The sequence below is a fragment of the Coptis chinensis genome, chromosome 4 (assembly GCF_015680905.1).
Source record: "Coptis chinensis isolate HL-2020 chromosome 4, ASM1568090v1, whole genome shotgun sequence".
Taxonomy (NCBI): Eukaryota; Viridiplantae; Streptophyta; class Magnoliopsida; order Ranunculales; family Ranunculaceae; genus Coptis; species Coptis chinensis.
Window position 1 is genome coordinate 95,526,414 of NC_141459.1, and position 20,937 is coordinate 95,547,350.

At 35.4% G+C, this 20,937-nt stretch overlaps 2 protein-coding genes across 4 annotated transcripts; both read right to left on the reverse strand.

Annotated features, from left to right (window-relative positions):
• Positions 1 to 556: 556 nt before the first annotated feature.
• LOC147505870 (patellin-4-like) lies at positions 557 to 7,023 on the reverse strand. The gene is made up of 5 exons (XM_086558267.1): positions 6,910 to 7,023; positions 2,023 to 6,613; positions 1,598 to 1,722; positions 1,364 to 1,505; positions 557 to 863 (listed from the first exon to the last, which is right to left on the reverse strand). The coding sequence occupies exons 2-5, from the start codon at positions 2,794 to 2,796 to the stop codon at positions 600 to 602; spliced, it is 1,305 nt and encodes a 434-aa protein (XP_086414393.1). The 5' UTR covers positions 2,797 to 6,613; positions 6,910 to 7,023; the 3' UTR covers positions 557 to 599.
• TTN8 (Structural maintenance of chromosomes (SMC) family protein) lies at positions 6,930 to 20,561 on the reverse strand. Of its 3 annotated transcripts, XR_015193504.1 has the most exons (19): positions 20,009 to 20,561; positions 18,718 to 18,954; positions 17,902 to 18,135; positions 16,378 to 16,610; positions 15,809 to 16,075; positions 15,301 to 15,571; positions 14,847 to 14,973; positions 14,282 to 14,389; positions 14,078 to 14,185; positions 13,726 to 13,865; positions 11,937 to 12,026; positions 11,628 to 11,836; positions 10,540 to 10,709; positions 9,697 to 9,806; positions 9,203 to 9,582; positions 8,749 to 9,000; positions 7,564 to 7,791; positions 7,347 to 7,471; positions 6,930 to 7,258 (listed from the first exon to the last, which is right to left on the reverse strand). XR_015193504.1 is itself a non-coding variant. In XM_086558265.1 (18 exons), exons 1-18 carry the CDS (start codon positions 20,444 to 20,446, stop codon positions 7,423 to 7,425), a joined length of 3,651 nt encoding a protein of 1,216 aa, XP_086414391.1. In that variant the 5' UTR covers positions 20,447 to 20,561; the 3' UTR covers positions 6,930 to 7,422. The 3 variants fall into 3 exon arrangements, 2 of the variants coding, with proteins under 2 accessions (XP_086414391.1, XP_086414392.1); XM_086558265.1 differs by having other exon boundaries at positions 6,930 to 7,471; positions 14,282 to 14,391; positions 14,849 to 14,973; XM_086558266.1 differs by having other exon boundaries at positions 6,930 to 7,471; positions 7,564 to 7,785.
• Between the last annotated feature and the right edge of the window lie 376 nt (positions 20,562 to 20,937).

The window sequence follows — 20,937 nt, forward strand, 5'->3', positions numbered from 1 at the left end:
TACTTAATAATCACCACACTAAAAAAAAATACCACGTACTACTCTCCTAACAAACAAATAGCACACAAAGAGAACCAGAAAAGAAAAGTGATGAAGAAGGTGTAAAGTGAATGGAGGCGGAATAAGGGTTTGAGAGATACTGTCTCTACTCAACCCAAACCTTGTTATTTATAATATTGAAATCTTGGGAATCAAGAAACACTGTACTACTCAACACTTATAGAATGTGTGAGATCAATATATATGGAATATACACAGAATATCCCTAATACCACCTTTTGAAATAACGTCTCAATAGTTGGGTCAAGTACATCGGAACCTGCCATAATAGCTGTAAACCTGGCTTTATATATAGTTGGCCTGGTTTCCGAAAAAATTTCCTACCAGTGACACATGGAGAAATTTTTTGATGGATTGAAAGTTGGTTAAATCCTTTTAGACTGTAAATTTTCTAGCCTTAATTAAGGTTTAGTATTCCATACTTCCATTCCACATAAACGACAAACACACACACCCAGTCACCCACACACACACACAGATTGTGCAAAATGAAACAGGAGAAATATCTATGTGACTACAAATTGATTAAAAAAAAATGGTCATTTCAAGGAAATGTACATGGGGACAGTGGGTTTTATCTTAAGCCTGTAATAAACTCTCTTCTTCTTGAAGGTCATATTGTCTATAGTTAACAAAATCCTTCCCGGTTCACTGATATAAAATGAATTTCTAACACTTCCTGAAAATTTCTTTTCTTTCTGAATTAGGATGTTGTATGAACAGTCATCGTCTGGAACAAATTCTTCCTTGTAACACATATCCGACCCGACTAGGGTTAAATCCCAGACCACAGACACTCCTGGCTGATCTCATCAACAAAATAAAAACAATGAGAAAAAGGGATAACAGGACTTTGTTTAAGAACAGAGAAAAGAGAGATGAATGCAACATTCTCATAAGCTTTAGAACTCTTAAGCAATAAAATGGGCTAAATTGCCAATGCACGTACAACATTTCCTATAAATGTTTTCTTCACGTGGTAGGTGGTTCTTCTCTCTTGAGCAATAAACATCACCTAAATCACCAATGCACGACTTTCCCTATGCACTAGCTAGGTATTTTGTTGCTTCGTATATAACTAATATAAGTGAACATGATAAATATATGTTAGGTTAAACCATGGTCTTGGTTGGAGAAAATAAGATAAAATGCACACTTTATGTGGTATCTCTCTCAAAACAAATTGGGAATGTACGAACATGTCATTTGTCTGAATGTGGTAGACATAGATGAAGGTAATCAGGTAATGTAATGTTTAGTCTAGTTTGATGAGTTTAAATGAATCCACGACATGTTTAGTTACCTCAGGAACTGGGACTTGGATGCTATCTATACAACCAGGTTTAACAACCAACTCCAGAACTGGATTTTCAGGCGAAAATTCATTGTCATTCTCTCTCTTGAGACCGCCATACTGAACTGGGAGGTTCTCTGGGGATATATACCTTCAAGCAAAATAATCCAAAAACATTTTGTTATTATATCAAGAGTTGAGAAAGCTTGTAAATACCTATGTATCTGATAATGTTCTTATTACTTGATCAGGGTTTTGGTAACTCTAGAGGCACGAGCAAAAACAAACTTGCTTTTCGCCCTCTGACTTAATAATCTTGTAAATACAGAGTGATACGCATAGTACCAGAATGGAACATTGACATAAATCTGCAAGATCAAAATAACCCAGCTTACATTAGGGAAAAAAAAACTAAAAGAATTGTTGAAGTAATAAAGTGTTCAACTTTCACATGTTGCTTAGAAGTTGAAATATGAATCCAGTAAACCTTTCACTTATGTCCTTCGAATTTTGATTGCTATAATTAATACCTACTGGAAAATCAGTTGAAATGAAATGACATGATCAGGTAATGGCATTCTTTTTCATATAAGTTGTGTGCACAACTTGAGATATCAGTGAAGGCAAGAATAGGAGTAAAATACGCTGTTTCTTTTTTCTTCACTTACACTTTTGTAAGTAAGTTCAGGATAGTATTCTTCAAGTAGCATATAGGCCTTCTTGCCAAAAATACGCAACTCCTTCGTCCCCGGTCCTGGGGAGTTCTTCAAATCTGTAACCTGAACAATTGAATTTACTCCTCCTGGCTTAAAACTTAGTTCCTGGACACACTTTTCCATAACCTGGACCCTCCACCTCAGAAACTCTTTGCAGTTTTCTCCTGATCCGAATGTGCTACACATCTCTCTCTCTTTCAAAGCCCCATAGATCAAGTAACATACAGGGTGACCTTTTCTGTCTGTATTATCCACATAGCCTACATTTTTAAGGTGCAAAGAAATGTTCTCGTCTAGAATAGTATCCGTCCTGAATTCTTTTCGCCATTTTAACATATCCCTAAGCATTTCAAACGCCTCATTTACCTTATAATCTTTTGCTTGTAAGAACTTCAATAGGATCATATCTGTACCTTCATGGCCTTTGCTAGGTAAAAGTGGTATTCCCCAAAGCGAGATATCTCTAATATCTTCCAGTAATACTAAACTATCATCATCCAAATCGGAGCCCAGGATCAGAGATTGGGTATGTCCATAGGACCGCCCGTATATATAATTCCCAAGGATTGCGTCTTGTAACTTGCACCGAAAATTTAGCAATGCTTTCTTCACCGGGGGCTTCAATTCAGTAGGACGTGTGTATATTTCATCAGAGAAAATTGAATCAGCAGTTTCTTGGCTTTCTTGAGAGATTCTACTGCTGAATGTTTCGTCCTCCTTGGTCATTGCTATCGACTTCCGGTATCTCCCGGAAAACTGAACGCCAGAGGTGCTCAGATAATCAGAAATTGAGAAACGGCTCTAGAATCCAATATTCATTATTTTCTCCTCTTTCGAAGGAAGAGGAAGTTATGGCCAACGAGAACAAAAACTTTCAAATTCCAACCATTGGTAAGCTGGCGCCAAAACAGTTGTTGAAATGATCAAACAGATGAATTGAAACGTCATCTGCTTTTGGGCAAAAGAAGTGGTTATCTGTTAAGTTTGTTAAAACTAGGCCCAAAATAGTAAATCTGTTTACCTTTGGGTGTACTGTCATACTGTGTACATGTGTTCCGAAGGCAAGATATTTGACAATATTCCAATTCCATTCCACCAAATGGCACTTACATTTTCAAGAGTCACACGGTCACACACGCACACTCACACTTAGTGGTCTCAAATGGACCCGGCCCTCAAACAATGAAGTCCTCATGCTTTGAGAGCTGGGTCAAGTCTGGCCAATACTTAAATCTCGAAGCCTTTACTTGCCCTTCAATCCTACTACTAATTTAGAAACATTAGTTAAAAATAATAAAATCAAATACACTTTACAATTAAACCTTTAAATTACTAAAAAAAAAAAACTTGTTAAAATTGTATTAGTCAATTAATATCAGTTAAATTTATTTCATAAAATATTATAATGAAATTATAAAATTGGTAAACTTAATAGATAAATATTCTTTTAAGTGATTTTTAACATATTAATGCCAAAATAAAATATATTGTAAAAAAATTTATTAAAATATATTAATAAATGTTGAAAGCCTAATGAAAACCGGACTTAAAGGAGAGCTTAAGTTTCAAAGTCTAGGCCCTAACCATCCCCTCAAAGGCTTGAGGGCCGGATAAACCCAGCCCACATGTGTGAGGGCATCATTTTGAAGGCTTTTTCAGCCCATGGGCCAGGTCGGGGCGGGCTGAGGGTTTGAGAGCCATTTTGACACCCCTACTCACACCCCTCATTTGATCCACTTCATATCGAGTATTTGATTCGTGTTTAGAAAGATTAAGGAATGCTTTGTACAGCGCTTGCGTTCACATTTGTATAGATTTCATAATTTTAATACAACGCATATAAACACAAATAATAAATGAGGATAAATAAGCCTTGACATAAAACAAAAAAAAAACAGGAACAAAACAGAACGGTGAAAAAAAAAAAAAAACAAATTAGTGTGTCAGCCTCTAGCATCACAATGTTCTCAGACAGTGAGAACACACTCCATTCGAGAGCCGGCTCTTTTGAAAACATTTAGATTTTTTTTCTAACCCGTTGACTACCATTTTAGTTGTTAACCCGTTTTAATTTTTTAACTAATTGTTTTAAATTAAGTTTTAATTAAGTTTTAAAAACCCGTTTTTTCAATTGGAAAAAAGATTTTGTTTTAATAGGAGAAGGATTCCCGTTTTAATTAGAAGTGTTAGAATTTGTTTTAATAAGATAAGAATTCTCGTTATAATAGAAGAGGAATTTCCATTTTTCAAATAGGAGAGAAATTCCCGTTTTAACAGAAGATGACGTAGACTTTTAATAGAGCTCGAAAAATACCTCTTGTGGGAGCTTTAATATTAAGACAAAGTTTTAGACCCGGCCATATGGTTGGAATCATTTCTAAAATTCACATCCCTTAAATTTTTGTGAGGAATTCAATGACTGATAATTATTAACATAAGTTTTTGGAGTTGATTTAGCAATGTTTTCTTATTGGAGTCGTATAAAATTTCCTTGTCAGATGTTGATTGACTTATTAGAGTTAGGGGTGCCAACGGGTCAATTTTGGGTCGGGTTTTAACGGTTTCGGTTGGGTTTTACTATTTGCGGTTCTATCAGTTTTGGTTCTCAACGATTTTAGTATGAGAATTATAGAACTCAACCTAAAACCATCAAAACCCATAGTTTTTTTTATCGGTTTCGGTTCTAATAATTCGGGTCTTTATTATTTATTATGATTATTAAACAATTTCAATAATTTAAACACTAAAACTTGTTTTTATTTTATTTTTATTTTTTTTCCTACATGATAATATTTTATGTATAATTAGTGATGTATCAATAATCATATTAATTTACATCAATATATGAACATATATCAATCATACACGTTAAAACATTTACCACTCATGCATATGATAATTTCAAGCTTTGATATAGAAATTAAAATAATCAAATATCTAACCCCCAAAATTTTGATTTTTTTTTACGTCGTACACATATATTTGTTTCTTTGTATTAACTCGATCGTGTACACGTGCAATCACATATATTTGTTACCTTGATATATTTTACGTGCATACACATATATTTGTACACGCGTATTAACTCGCATTATATTTTAAATCGAACATGCGAGTACATGCGTTTTACAATTACATCTCATCACTAATTTTTAACATAAATACTACATATTGGTTTATAATATGTGCGTGTACCACAATATATCAAGCATGTGTATCCTATTTAAATATACATGTGCATAAGTTAATAAATATAAAATGCGGTTCTATCGGTTTCAGTTCTCAACGATTTTAATATGAGAATTATAGAACCAAACCCAAAACCATCAAAATCCACGATTTTTTATCGGTTTTGGTTCTAATTTGGGTCTTTATTATTTAATATGATTATTAAACAATTTCAATCATTTAAACACTAAAAATTGTTTTTATTTTTGTTTTTATTTTTTTCTTTTCTACATGATAATATTTTATGTATAATTAGTGATGTAACAACAATTATATTTACATCAATCTATGAACATATATCAATCATACACGTTAAAATATTTATCACTCATGCATGTGATAATTTCAAGCTTTGATATAGAAATTACAAAAATCAAATATCTAACCCCAAAATTTTGATTTTTTTTTTACGTATATACACATATATTTGTTTCCTTGTATTAACTCGATCGTGTACATGTGCAATCACATATATTTGTTACCTTGATATATTTTACGTGCATACACATATATTTGTACACGTGTATTAACTCGCATTATATTTTAAATCGAACATGCGAATACATACGTCTTATAATTACATCTCATTACTAATTTTTAATATGAACACTACATATTAGTTTATAATAAGTGCGTGTATCACAATATATCAAGCATGTGTATCCTATTTAAATATACACGTGCATACGTTAATAAATATAAAATGTATTAGTTAGTTCAGAAAATACATGTTGACATTATTATTAACATCTATGATACACTTGTTTAACGTACTGTTATAAAATATACATTTAACAATACACATTCACTATTATGCTATATATATTTAATAAACTTTTACACATAAAAAACATATTTTATATTATAATGTATTAGTTTGATTATCTTAAATATAATATAATACTAAATTTTATATATCGAAATCATACTAATCGGTTCCGGTTCGGTTCAAATACCCACGGGTTTTTTACTATTTAGTTTTTTATCGGTTCGGTTCTTAATGATCTGTTTTAAATGAGTCTAACTTTTTAAGACCCAGAACCCGAATATTCAATTTCGGTTCCGGTTCCAATAATTGGGTACCCATTGACACCCCTAATTAGAGTTGTGTTGTATTAGAAAATTTCTTAAAATTAAGAGTTCATGTTGTATTAGAAAACTTCTTATGATTAATTAAGAGTGTCCAAATGGCATATCTATGTCTTAAAAATGCGCCACCTATGAAAGAAATTGTCCACATAATTCTCCTGTGGTTTTGAGTCCAGTTTTGCTCTCCAGTTGCCCAACCAATCCAAAACAATCAAGTGAATGTTTCCTGTCAATTCAAAGCTGCAGACTTTATCTAGAGAGTTCTTAATTAACCTTCAGCGGTTTATCTGGAGAGAGTTCTTAGGTAACATTCAGCTGGTACGTGATAGAGGTTATACTGACAGAATTTTAAACTCCCCACAATACGTCATATATAAACAATACACGCCGAATTTTACAAGTCAAAATTTAATATAACTCGATAAACCACATTTAGTGTTAGTCTAGTCTAATTACTAATATTTATTTATTTTTCGATGGTTTAATTACGAACCAGAGAACAATTATGTCTTACGGTCTTACCACACGAATAGGCAGGAGTGGGACACTTGAACCAGGTAAGCTGTTTAGCCAACCTGCACTTACGTTGGGATACGTTAACAAACATTCAAGAAATGATACAATCCAGGTTTCGTATCAAGCACGTGGCAAATACAGGACTATGAATCACCAATTCACCATACAGCACCTGAGCACGTTCAAGAAATAGAGCACCTACCTCCAGGTTTCACTTACAAAAGAGCAGAAGTTTGCAATACCACCAAGTTTGCTACTGTCTTGTTCCAAGCCTGAGTATGGAATAGCTGAATAGCTAAACAATATGTCACGAGTCATGACTGAAGACTCAAATTTGGGGTTCTTTAGTCTTCTCCTATCACAGAAGACTCGGATTTGGTAAGATGAAACTTCGTAGTATAAGGCAGAGCCTTCCAACATACAATTCAAGGAAACATATTTACATTAAACAATTCTAGGTGAGTACAAGCATCAACTACTCCAATATGTGCAACCTACTACACAATATCACACTAGCTTTCATGACTCCCGGTACTTCGTCAGATCGATTGACAGAGTTCTTGAACAGCTGACAAAAGTACAGTAATTAGCACCACACGGAAAGATGGATGTAACTTTACAGAATTAAATGATGAATTAATAAATACTTCTAGTATTCACCTTCTATCACAGTCTCTGTAAACTCCAACTAATGCCTCGGCCTTGTCGTAAAAGTTGTCCTTCAGGGAGATAACAATACTTTGAAAACCACTTCCTCCGTCGGATTCTTGAGTTCCCCTGTACTCATTGCATGACTTCAATCTGATAAAACCAGCAACTTTGGCAACATTTAGGTTGTCTAGTGCTGCATCAACTTCATCCAAGATAAAGAAAGGAGAAGGCCTGTAGCTGAACCAGTTCAAATACACAAATTAATATCAGCTCAAAATAAGACTTCAACAAACAAACAAAAAAGCTACTATTATCCTTTAAGAACAGTTTGTTCAAACAAATACAAGATTCCACGTTCTAATGATTCTCATGACTAATGGAAACATGAACAGATCCCCTAGTAGTCACAAAAGTGATACTAATGGTCATTGCCAAAAGGTGATGTAAAACATTGAAGTATTATTTCAAAGTAACTAATGAAGCCATAGACACCAAGTTTTATCCTGTCCGAACAATACTACATAGATCAACTAAATTTTAGGACAACAATGATATCTCACTTACAAAAAACAAACAAGTTGAGACAATTCTGGAATTTCCCTACCCGATACCTACAGAAGGTTCATATTGCTATTTGCTTCCAACTCTAATGTCCTATTGCATGTCAAAATTTTCGCATTTCATAACCCCACATCTTCAATAGATAGCTCTGTTGAATGATAAAAAAATCCTCAATATTAGACATCAACTGATATTGTCCAAGGAGGTTGTTATAGTGGACAAGTTGATTGCCTTTCCAAGCCAAATTTGGTTAACAATCAGAAAAGATCAGGAGTCAGGAGATGATTAAGGTTTCATGGCCTCTTTCTATAAGGGACTGCAATTAATGGTGAATAAAGTCTGTCATGCCTCAACATGAAAGTGAAATTTTAACATCAATGAACGAGAGAAGATTCTTATAAAGAAAATTTTAACTGAAGCTATTTAAAAAAGTGTTTTAATACTTGCATTCGCTAATAAAATTTTAGCTGAAATTATTCCAAGGTATAGTTTGATATCGAAATTTACCATTTCTGGGTAAATAATACTATTATGATGCTATTACAATGCCCGGTAAAATGATGCGGTATAACTTATCCAGTTATCGCGGTAAAAAATTAAGAATTAGCAGCAGTTAATCTCGTCTGAACACACCTGTGGATCGAGAAAAGTAATGCCAGTGCTGCAACAGTCTTCTCTCCTCCCGATAGCTGTTCCATGTCACGGAAACGCTTTGTTGGGGGCATGGCCGTGTATTTGATTCCATGCAAGAAAGGGTCATCCTCATTTTCCAGATTGAGATATGCTGTCCCCCCCAGTGGATGTGTGTTGCTCTTTGTAAGTTGCTTGTAGATCTTGTCAATAACACTGGAAATATGGTTGAAAGCTTCCATAAACAGTTCATACCTGCATTTTGGAATTAAATACATGATGTAGTTACATAATCAAACTATATTCCTTATCCAAAAAAGATAATCAAAATCAAAAGCCAAAATCAAAAATCAAAAATCAAAAATAGATTTCCTACACAGTAGTTCTTGGCTTTAATTGATTTCGCCACATAACTTACAGGAACTGGCATTTAATTGAGAATGCAATTGGATATTACCTCCTCTGTTTTATAGAATTATACTCATCAGCTATCTCTCTCCCTTCTTTCCTTGCAGCTTCGAACTCTTCAGTTACTGCTCTTTCCTTCTCTTGCAGAGCTTCATATTGATCTAGTGCCTTTAAATTAGGAGCTGTCCTTTCGATTTCTGAGATCAAGGTATCCATTTTCTGTTTAAATTCCACCTCCAGTTTCTCCCTTGCAGCTGGTCTCATTTCCTGGATATGTGATCTGTTTAGCTGGCTATAGTCAAAAACCGGTGTGGGTCCAGATGATCCAGTATCCATTGGGTCAGCAACAGTGGGAAGTACTATTTGCTCCAGTTCACACTTTTCCACTATCTCTTGCTTCTGTGCATGTAACTGTTCAATCTGTGTCTCCTGTTACATCAAACAGATACGTACAACAATTAGTAAATTTGACATCAGACCACGGTTTCTGAAAAACTGAGGGAACAAGAGATATTTAACATTATAACTCCTACATAAGCAAACCTTCAAATTTATTTGACGATTCAGTTTTACTATGCTTGTTGAAATGGTTGAACCTCGCTTCTTAAGTTCCTGGATGGATTTTTCAAATTCATCTGACTTGGACTTCCACTCTACATCAAACAATAAAAACAACCCCAGGCTCATGTGCATCAATAAGAATCTCAAAGAAAACATACAATAATGAGTGCCACTAATGGGGATACGAATATGTGTAAAATGACAGCAGAAACAAAAGTTTAATACAATCTCTCAAGTGCCTTTGCCTGTGTACTTGTGTGTCAGAGTGAGACAGACAAAAGAAACAGATGGAGATGAGAAGAATAGAGCATAAGTAATCATGAAAATAACGACAGCAGCAGCAGCCAGGCTGTACTTTCATGTATGCCCATCCACAAGTAAGCCAGACAATTGTGATATAAAAGGGGTTGAAAAAGTGTCTCGAAAGTGTAATCACTTTGACATGTAGTCGTAAGCATGCTTAAAGGCAGTAAAAATATACACCTTTGGGTGAAGGAAACCCACTTCTACCTCTAGCTTTGCACATCAGTACTTAACCCCTAGAAGACGCATACGCCTGTAGTCCATGACGTACAATGTTCCCAATCAAACTTCATCCATGATGTGCCCAATACATCTGAACTTCATACATAATACACCCTGTCTAACCAAATATTTCTTTTTTCTTGTTATAATTTGTGTTACGCCTTTACGTTGCACTTCCTAATCCTTCATGGCTTGCGTTACTAACAGATTAAAATATGCTATGAATTCTAGGATATCGTGACACTGCCCTTATACTCAGATGTAACAAAGATTGATAATAAACATACAGAAAATATGTACCTTGAACTTTCTCATTCAGTTCATTCATCTCATCTGTAGCCTTCTCAGTCACACTTTTAATTTCTTTGTCTTTCTTCTGCATCTGCTTCAAATCTTTCTCTAACGATATCAAATAAGATTCCAGATCAGTGATTGGAGTGTCCACATCTCGCTTTTCCTCATACTCTAGCCTGTCAAAACAATTTAAAACTAAAAGGTGAGAAAAACAGAAATAGGGGCATGTATGGTAAAAACAAATAATATCTTAAGAGTATATCACAATTTCTCCTGGTTTCTTGGCAACTGGTATAGGAATTCCCAAATATACTATGGCAATTGGCAAGTAAACCTCTTTACTCAACTTACTAATCGAGAGCTAATAACAGCTCAAGTGTTTTGATTCATAAGGCAGCTTACAGCTAAGCTAAAGAAGGTATGAAAAGAGAAGTAGGTATCCATCGCACTGTCGACAATACATATGCATGAAGCATCATCGTTAGGTTGTCGTTTGGTGGATCTCCCCAGGTTTACAAAGCGGAGGTTATTTGTTCCAATGGATTAATTTAGTATTCATTCAATATCACAATAAAATCAGTGACTAACGTGATCCCCAATATGGATGCCCATTATATGGTCCAAGATTAAGACCAAGTAATGCAATAGCTAGTGCATTTACTCCGCAATGGATGTCAATGATGATAGCCGATGACGGGAACAGACAAGTTGAAATCCCTAGCAACAGCTGATAACTGGTGTTTTGCATAATAAAATTAAAATCCTTTTGTACTGCTACTGTCAAAAAGGTTTTTTGGGTTCTCTTTCATGCCAATTGTTAATGAAAGATAGGTTTAGTATTAGATAGAAAGTCGGATGGATGATGGTCAACCCAGCATGAGTCACAATAGAGACGTTTGATGATCTCACTCTTGTTGGCTACTGGTTAACTCTTTATGGTGAATATACCATATCAGTCTGAAAATGCAGGACTAGCAACAGATGTGTACACAAATATGAAAAGTATACTCTATACTAGAAAGTCAAATGGATTTACTGAAATAACATGGTCATTTAGCAACACATTAAAAGTTAGAAAGAAAATAAACACATACTGATACTTCAACTTTGACATCTGATTACTCAAGTCGATTGTCTTTTCTGCCATCTGCTGTGCACCTTCGAGCTGGTTTTCTTCATATTCACGAATGTTCTTTACTCCAACAGACTCACTAAAGTCCTTGTAAATTCTGTCCACAATCTCATTAATTCTTTTTTCAAGCTTACTGATTTCTGCTGTCCTTTTGGCAGTTTCGCTCTTCAACTGTCAAGTGTACAAATCAATTAAAACAAGGGAATAGATTCCCAGCAAGTACAAACCCTATCAAGACAAAGTAGGATAACAGTCAGTATCACCAAACCACCTTTTCAAGTTCGGGCTTAATAACGCGAATCTCTTCTTTTATATTCAGCTTTTCTTCCTTTACCTTTTTCAGTTTGACCTGAATATTGTTCTGCAACAAAAATATACTAAGTGAGCAACAAAACATTCATCTAACAAAAATGCAAGCAAACAGGAGGAAAATAGGGAATATAACAAGTTCACAACTACATCAAAGCTGCAACAGTTAGCAGAAGATTCTCACCAAATATTTTAGCATGAACGCAAAAAAGGTGAAATTCGTAAATGCAAACATCTATTAATAGTAACTCCCTAGGCATAAATGACGAGAAGAATTCAGGATTAATCAAAATATCAACTCCCAGTATAGTAATTTGCTTCTCTTCTTTTGTTTCAACTTTATCACCATATAACTCATCCCCACCAACACTCACATGTACATACTAATAAATGAATAAGTGAATTAAATTTTTGTTACTCAATATGAGAAGAAGAGAGGACTAAACCACCTTAGCTGTTTTCGGGCTTCTCTCACGCGCAAAGCAAATTAGAGAAGTTTCTTGGATTCCACCTGACCAAGACAGTGAAAGCCAACACTGACAGCTCTTCTATTGGTAGCCCAGGTGTTGGAGGTGTGGGTGTCATTTTCAGGAACTTACAAGTTGAACTTTTGGGAATACTAGTGCATGGACTAGGAGTTGTTACAAACTGAGGCTGAATGCACTGCCATAGTACTGGCTATGGAAATGGCAATAGACAAAAGATGGAATAAGTTGTGGATTGAGAATGATTCTATGGATGTGATTCTGGTGGTTAAAGGTGGGACTCTACCTTGGACTATGAAAGCACGATGGCAGAGAGCAACATTACAGATGGAACAATGGTGTATCACTCATACTCTAAGAGAAGCAAACTTTGGAGCCGACTCTGCAGCAAAAAAGGGTGCACACATGAGTACAGGAGACTACCTATGGAGAACAACTAGGCCTGACTTCGTCCCAGATATTGAATGTCCTTTCAAGACATACTATAGATTCGACTATCCTCTGCTTGTAGTATTTTGCTTTAATAACCATGCAACAACAACACTCTCGATGAAACATTCTTTTATTTATAATATATCCTTACTTGCGTGCAAAAAAAAATGTGCTTATCTATAAGGATATAGTAGGGTTTACATAATTGAAACATCCTAAAAATTTCAGGGGAGCTCCAGCGCTTCGCTAAAGCCCCCAATTGACGTTCTGCAAGCAACGTAGGGAAGCAATGTTGGGACATTTCCCCGGAACGGGCTGGAAAAGCAAGTCACAGCATGCACAAAGGCTAGTACTGTAATTTGGGGTCAGGATTCTTTGACAGCCTTAACTTAGCAAACTACGTGTACAACAAATTATAGCATCGTGTTTAGGAATGAAATCCAGCGCCATATGTTATATTTACATCACAAGGACTGAAGAAGGGTATTAGCTAACAGAAGCTAAGCCTTTACTGTTGTATTATGTTTTTCACTCTTAATTTCCAATTTGCTTGTATACATCTAGACCAACAAATGTTACATCTGCTTTAATTGAAAAGCGCTTAGACATGCATCATCCACATTATTAGAATAAGATCGTCAGAGGACATCACCAGACACACCAAAAACGCACATGAGCGCACCCACAAACAAATAATAACTTCTCGACTTAAAGGTCTGGTTATCATAACAAACCAAGGAGGGCTCATTTGCTTCAGAAGATGGATACCTTATCCAAATGCATGCAAATACCTACACATAATGAAATAAGGGGGGAAAGATCCATGTAATTTACCTTCTCAATCTCTGAATACTGGATTTTCTTTTCAAGCCCAGAGATCTTTCCAGATGCCTCAGACTCTTTCATTTGCATCTCTCTAATTGATCCAAGTTCTTCAATTTCTGATTCATACCTTTCTTTACCTTTTTTAAGTCCTATATTAGATAAAAAGGGTGGTAGGTAAGAGAGGTGAGAAGGGGCAAAACAGGACAAGCCTAGCCTTTCTTCCTCCACAAAGGATACAAGGAAGGACAGTAAACGGACAAGACTTTCTTAACTGTAATCTTCTTGTTTGTGATAAACAACCAATTTCATTGAGAAAAAGAAATACAAAGCAAGACCTTGAGGCTTACAAACGTATACAAACCTTCAATTTTCTTATCATCCCATTGTTTTGATCTTGCCTCCATTCCGCCACTAATTCCTCCAGTCATTGTGCCCGCCTTTGTAAGAAGAATCCCATCAACAGTTACAACTAGAAGGAGATGGGAAGAAAAAAAAAATGGATCACAATGAAAAACAATCAAGAGTTAAAAACAAAAATCCTTTAGCAAAAACTTATAACGTTTACCTTTATGCCTCTCTCCAGTCCAGCTAAGAGTCTTCGCTTCTTCAAGTTTGTCACAAACTAGGGTATTTCCAACAGCATAGATGATGGCCTTTTCCAAAGCCGGATCAAATGTATGATTGTTAAGCTCAACAGTTCAAAACGTAAAATATGTATGTATCTAACATAAGCAGCTATACAGAGAGAGTACGGGAATATGGATTATATGACATTCATATAGCACCCAGTTCTCTTACAAGTGGGCCCAGCCACCTTGGAACACTCCTTTCTTTTAGTGTCCATTATTTAGCAGCAAATCCAGATCTCTAAACTTAATAACCTCAGCAAACTTAAGGTCTTAATAAGATATTGGAAACTGCATTTCGAGAAGGTCAAAAAGTCCTTAAGAATTTTAGTCAAACCCCCTCTCATCTTTCTTCTTTGTGAACTTCAGACATCAAAATAACACAAGGTAAACATAATCATAATAGGCATATGCATTTATGTTGGTAGGTGTAAAGGCAGGCAAGGACAAGGAGACAAATACAACACAAGCATTAGAGCATACCATCAATGATCAGAAAAGGATATTGTATTACATCAAACACCAACTTTGCAGTTCCTCCTAAAGTGCGTAGCCTCTCAATTACTGGCTTCACACGGATCGACTGTAGAGGAATGAAAGTCTGGGGAGGAAGCCGTTGTTCTTTCAAATACTGAAAAACAAAAACACAAAAGCATTAACTCCTTATCATGGTCCACAAATAACAACTAACAATCCCAATCAGATCAACAAATGCTTATATTGGTGACCCAGAAATGGAACTTTAAAAGCAATCATCACTGTAGATATCTGGTGCATTCAAACACTTAAAGGAAAAAAGATACATTTTAAACGAAACCAGAGATAGAGTCAAGTTCTTCATGTATATTTGGGATGTGGGGTATAATAGTTATTCTGGTAAAGTGATAATTATCAAACCCTAGAGTGTTTGTTATTCTTCTAAGTTACAATTTCACTACCATTTAATTAGCATGCATACCTTAATGCATTCTTTTCCAGTCTGTTCATCCTCAACTACAACAGCATCCATAAATCTACCCATGGCAACAGTAACAGCAAGGTTATACTTCTTTTGGGTTGGCCTACAAAGATTAGTCATACGACCATGGACTCCAGGAAAAAGGCGCTTGAGAGATTCAACTGCCTGAGACAGTCTCAAGTCACGTTCATTTTCATGCCGATCGGCCTTGAGTTCTCGTAACTGATTTTCAATCTCGCCAATCTTTTTTTTTAATGAATCAACTCTGATCCTGTAGAAGATTAAAAAAAAAGGTGTTTAGCAAGTTAAAAGTTAAGAACACAGCATGAGTAAGGGACCAGGGGGGCAGTTGGATTAATTGTTGCAATTCTTTTGTCTACGAAATATCTAGGCTCATATTGTAATTGAATAAATCAAGAAACGGAAAAACAACAATCATAGACAAATACCATGATGAATGTGTCTATGACCAAAAGTAAACAACATGCATATGACGAACCATACTAACCTAGAATCACGATGCTTATCTTGCATCTCAGTCAGTTCCTTCTTTACTCTTGTCTGCTCTTCCCTGTGCTTCCCTAACGCATCAACAATCTTCTTCAGTTTTGTCTCCATTTCTTTCTCCTGAGAGCCCAGCTCATGCTCCCGGTTTTGCAACTGTTGAAAATTTTCTTCCAAATTATTCTGTTTTTCCAGATCAGCATGCTGCTGCCTATCCTGCACATCTTTTTCATCTCTCAGCTTCGCTGTCTTCATCCCGGCTTCCTCCTTTCTGCAGTATTGTAATAGCATAAGTCAAACATTCTTAATGGGTGAAGGCAACAAATATTTCCACTTAAATCTTTCTATCGTCCAAATTGACAAGTGTGCACTTGTTTGACATTTCAGTAAAACAAAAGATTACTAAATTATCAGTTCTATAAAGGACACTATCAAGAGTATATTTACTGAACAACAGAATGATTTACCCTAATATGAAACAACCAAAAGATGATATTGAAGTCCTTGCATAACAATCAAAGCAAAGGAAAAATGTATCCAACAAGTTTCCATTATGTTAGCTCTGACACTTACATCCTGTGGTACTCCCTCAGCTGGTTGTCAGCAAGTTTAATTTTTCCAGCCCCATCGTTGCCTTTTAGATTGTTTAATCGTTCCGTCACATCACGAAAATCATTCTGTAGCATTTTAATTTCTTCGTCATGCTTCCCTCGTTCTTCTCTCTTCCTATCTAGCTCCTTCCTTTTGCTTTTGATTTTTGAATTGATGCGAGATACTTCCTCCTTTAACTTCAAAAGCTCGGGTTGCTGTGAAAAGGAAGATGTCACGAGGGATAGAACTAAAAGCTTATATAACAGGAATACAAACAAGAAAGTAGGTGCAATTGCAACAACCAGTTGCTGCTGAAAATGAGATAAAGAAATTTTAAAAGAAAACATTGATTAATGTTCAATAAGAAGAACAGTGCTACACGGGGGTGGTTAAGATGCTAGGCTTCCCAAGTGCTGCCTTTGACAAACTACAAGTCTACAACTACGTTCATAAACAAATCAGCGCCTTAGGAGCCCGGAGGAACTTTGAAAACAAATGTTTGACAGCTTAGGGTCCGAAGAAAAACATTAAAAATCAACCAATTGCAAAAGAGTGAAAAGACCACGACATGTAAAATGTCTCAACAATCTGTCCGCAACTCCAGGCCAAGTTCTTTCGTTCGGTTCTAATGAAACTCCATCAATTCCTATGTTTTGAAGCATTAATCCATGCATCAGGACAGTATCTATGAATTACACAAATTAAGATGCAACAACTTGTCTCAGCTATCATCAGGTTCACTCTTACAAGCGCATGGGCACTTGCTCAGACACCATGGTTTGTCACTGGTGTGCAGGTATGCAGATGAAATGGGATAAGCCACTACCTGAATAAGCAGACTTAGCCAAGGTTAAGCTGCTACAATTGACAGGCTCTCTAAGACATTCAAATTCACTGTTCCTTTTATAATTATAGGTAGAGACATAATTTAACATAGTTCTTGAAGGTAATTGAACAAACTTTGAGAATATGGCAGAAGTATAATAAATAAACCCCTTTAATTGAACACCCAACAATTGAAAGTAAAGCAAAAAGTGGGAAACCAAATCGTATAAATGCCCAAACCAATAGGGGATCAATATTTAAAACCTTGTGATTCCAAGACTTTGAGTTGGTTGTAAGGGAGTATGGCATGGGATTCCAATGGATAAGTCATAAGTGGGCTAGGGGTTGCTATCCTAGTTGGGGATGTCTAAGTTTTCTTGTAGATGCCTATTGACCCCTGGAAGAATACTACTATGTTTATATAACAAATGGAATTTTGCTTTCAAGGATCAACAGAAGAAAAATGCCAAACTAATCCAATATGCAACAAAATAGGTTATCCTCTTTGTTAAAATCCCAATGATTTTTTGTGTCAGCGTTCATCTAGGTGGCAATATCAATATTCTAGTCCCCATCTAGCAAAATTTAGTAAAAGAAAAGAAAAGAAAAGAAAAAGTATAATATAAAGTAGTTTCGAAATCAATGGAAAAGTAAGTACATAACAATAAGAAGTTGACTCACCTTCTTATCAATTATACTTTTCTTATCTGCAATTCTCTTTTCACGCAACGTGATCTCTTTTAGGTATCCAGCTTGTTCCCTTCTTTTAGAACTTTCTTCAAGTTCATAGTCTTTTTGCTCCTTCAAAACATCTTCGCGACTCCTCGTTTCAGCTTCAAGGTCCTCGTTCACCTTCTCCATATCCTTTTCAATGTTCAACAATTGCCATAAGAAATGTTCTTTCTTCAAAGATTTCTGCAAAAAATAAATCAATCAGCTCACAAGAATAAAAAAAGAAAATCTAAGTATGCCCAACAGAGCATATTTGGAAGGTAACATACTTTTAGCTTATTATGATAAAGCAAACATATGCAACTGCCCTAACAGCAAAGCTTATGAACACAGTAGTTGAAAGATACGAAAAAAAACTTGGAAGGAAATGAACAATGCAAGATGTGTATGACAGCATAAAAGGCTTACTATAAGACATGATAACTATCAAAGATGAGGAGTAGACTACGCAATTAAGTATCAGTCGGCGTCCAACTTCATTGAGGGGTGAAGGAGCAACTATACCACATCAGAACACCATTTCACAATAAAATGTGTAGCAGATAGACTGCTGAGACATAATTTTTCAATGCAAGCAAGGAGAAAAATAATGCACACTACCTCACAGTTAAAATTGCCAAGGAAGAATATGAGTCCAGTTTCCAATGCAGTTAATGGCGCAAGCCACAGACAAAGTAGTTATAAGCTTATATATAGTTGTATAAATAATAATTTAAAAGAGGATGACAACAATCCAAGGTTACAGCAAAAAGTCAGAATAAATACCAATTGATCTTGCAAGCGAAGATGCTTTTCAGCCTCTTCTTTCTGCTCCTTTTTCTGCTTCCTCTCCATGACTATTGTTTTCTTCTTCTGATAAACAAGTGCTTCTTTTTCTTCAGCTTTGGCTTTTTGCTCTTCTAGAGCATCATATTCTCTCTTAAGTTCATCTGAACCAGAGATCTGCTCAAGAAGTCCAGTAAGTTCCTTAGGGTTCTTGGAAGCAATTGATTCCACATCACCCTGAGCAAAAAAGTTAACTAGGTGTAAGTTCCAGAAAAGGAAATGAACCACCACTTAAATACAGAATAGTAGCACGATGAGCATATTAAGGCACTTGAACATTGTAAATTTGTAACCGGACAAGTTAGCAACCACCGAAAACAATTATGTATTCTATATGAATGTTCCAAATTAATTTCGAATCTATATCAACATTTGCTATAAGATAATTGGTTGGGTAACTTTCTTTTCATTTTAGGCATGCTTAATACAATGCAAGACTTTGCAGAGAGAACAATGATTTGATATAATGTTTGGAATCTTCTATTTATTCTATTCAAACAGGGATCTACTCGTGCCCTGTCTATAAAGCCCACTTAAATAAGCCAATGACGAAGGCAACGAACATCAAAACTAAGCTGCCCCTTCAAAGTTGCAAAGTATTGCCTAATTTTCCTCTAATAGACTATATTTCACTCCTAAATACTTAACCTAAAAAACAACCACTAACCTAAAAATATTTGGATTATAACTGACAACAGCTCATACTTTGTTCTCCATACCTTTACATGAAACAAAACATTGGTTTCATAAACATTAGTCGCAGATTAATCCCAGTAAATACCCAACTTAGGTACAAATTTTATAAGCAACTACATAACCTAAAATATAAAAACTCCCAAACCTACAATTACCAATTCATTTTTCTTAAAACATAAATATACTCATTCCTTTACAAAGTTTATAAACAAAAATTTAAGTCCCACGTCCAAACAATAGGCATATTAATTCTTGTTGTGTGTTGAAAACATAAATTTTCTTATTTCTTACCGAACAGTCGAACACATATACAAATCTGCAATTGAGAAATCCAAATAATGCCCAAGTGTGTTACAAACTAAATTCTTAACTATGTTACATGGACACGCCATATACACCACTCTTCTTTTTTTGCATTGAGAATTCAAACAATACCCAAGTTTGTCACAAACTATATATATTCAACAAACATAACCTAAAATGTAACATAACAACGCAACCAACAACTTCCATAGCATAAACAAACATATAGTACCTGAAAAACGAGGAAGTTTCTTGCCTTAACAAGAATACCCAACGACTTCAACTTACTATTATATTCATCCCAAGTAACAACTTTCCCATCAAGTCTATACTCACTCCCACCACTACTACTAATACTTCTCATAAACTGTAACTCAACACCACTACCTAATTGATAAACTAATCTAACAAAAGCTCTTCTACCCTTTTCATTTTTCTCCTTGTCATCAAACGCGTAAATTAAATCTTTCATTTGAGCACCACGTAATTGTACTGAACGTACACCAAGTACAAAACTAATTGCATCCATTAAATTTGATTTACCAGAACCATTTGGTCCAACTATTGCTGTGAAATCGAAGAATGGACCGATTATTTGGTAACCTTTGTATGATTTGAAGTTTTCTAATTCTAATCTGACTATTTTTCCTGGTGAATTTAATGATGGCATTTTGAATTGGGTTTGGGAAATTAGGGTTTGGAGTTGAATTGGCGGGAAAGGAGGGAAGGTTTTTTTTGGGGGAGAGAAGAAATGAGGATGGGTCTTGAAAAGTGAAACTGTTTTGAGAGTAGAGAGAGTATCGTGTTATGGAAGATTGTATATGCCGAGGATTTCGAGGATATCGAAACGAAATGTAATGATATTTTGTGAAATGTGGGCACATCGGTACTTATAGATGGGGTAGGCAATGTGCAGTTAGGTTGGTCGAGCATGGATCTCAGTGTTCTTAAAAATGCATGAGCCTCTGGGAGGTGCGAGGTTTAGGCTTCAATCACATCGAACAATTCTCCATATCAATAAAGTTATTTTGTCCTTTGAACAAAAATTGAGAGTCAAAGTAGAAAATGTAGAAAAACGGAAAAATAAAATAAAAAGCACTGAGTTTTAATATCTTGTGTTGCTCTGTCAAAAGGCTTAAGGTGCGCCTAAGGGTGTTTTTT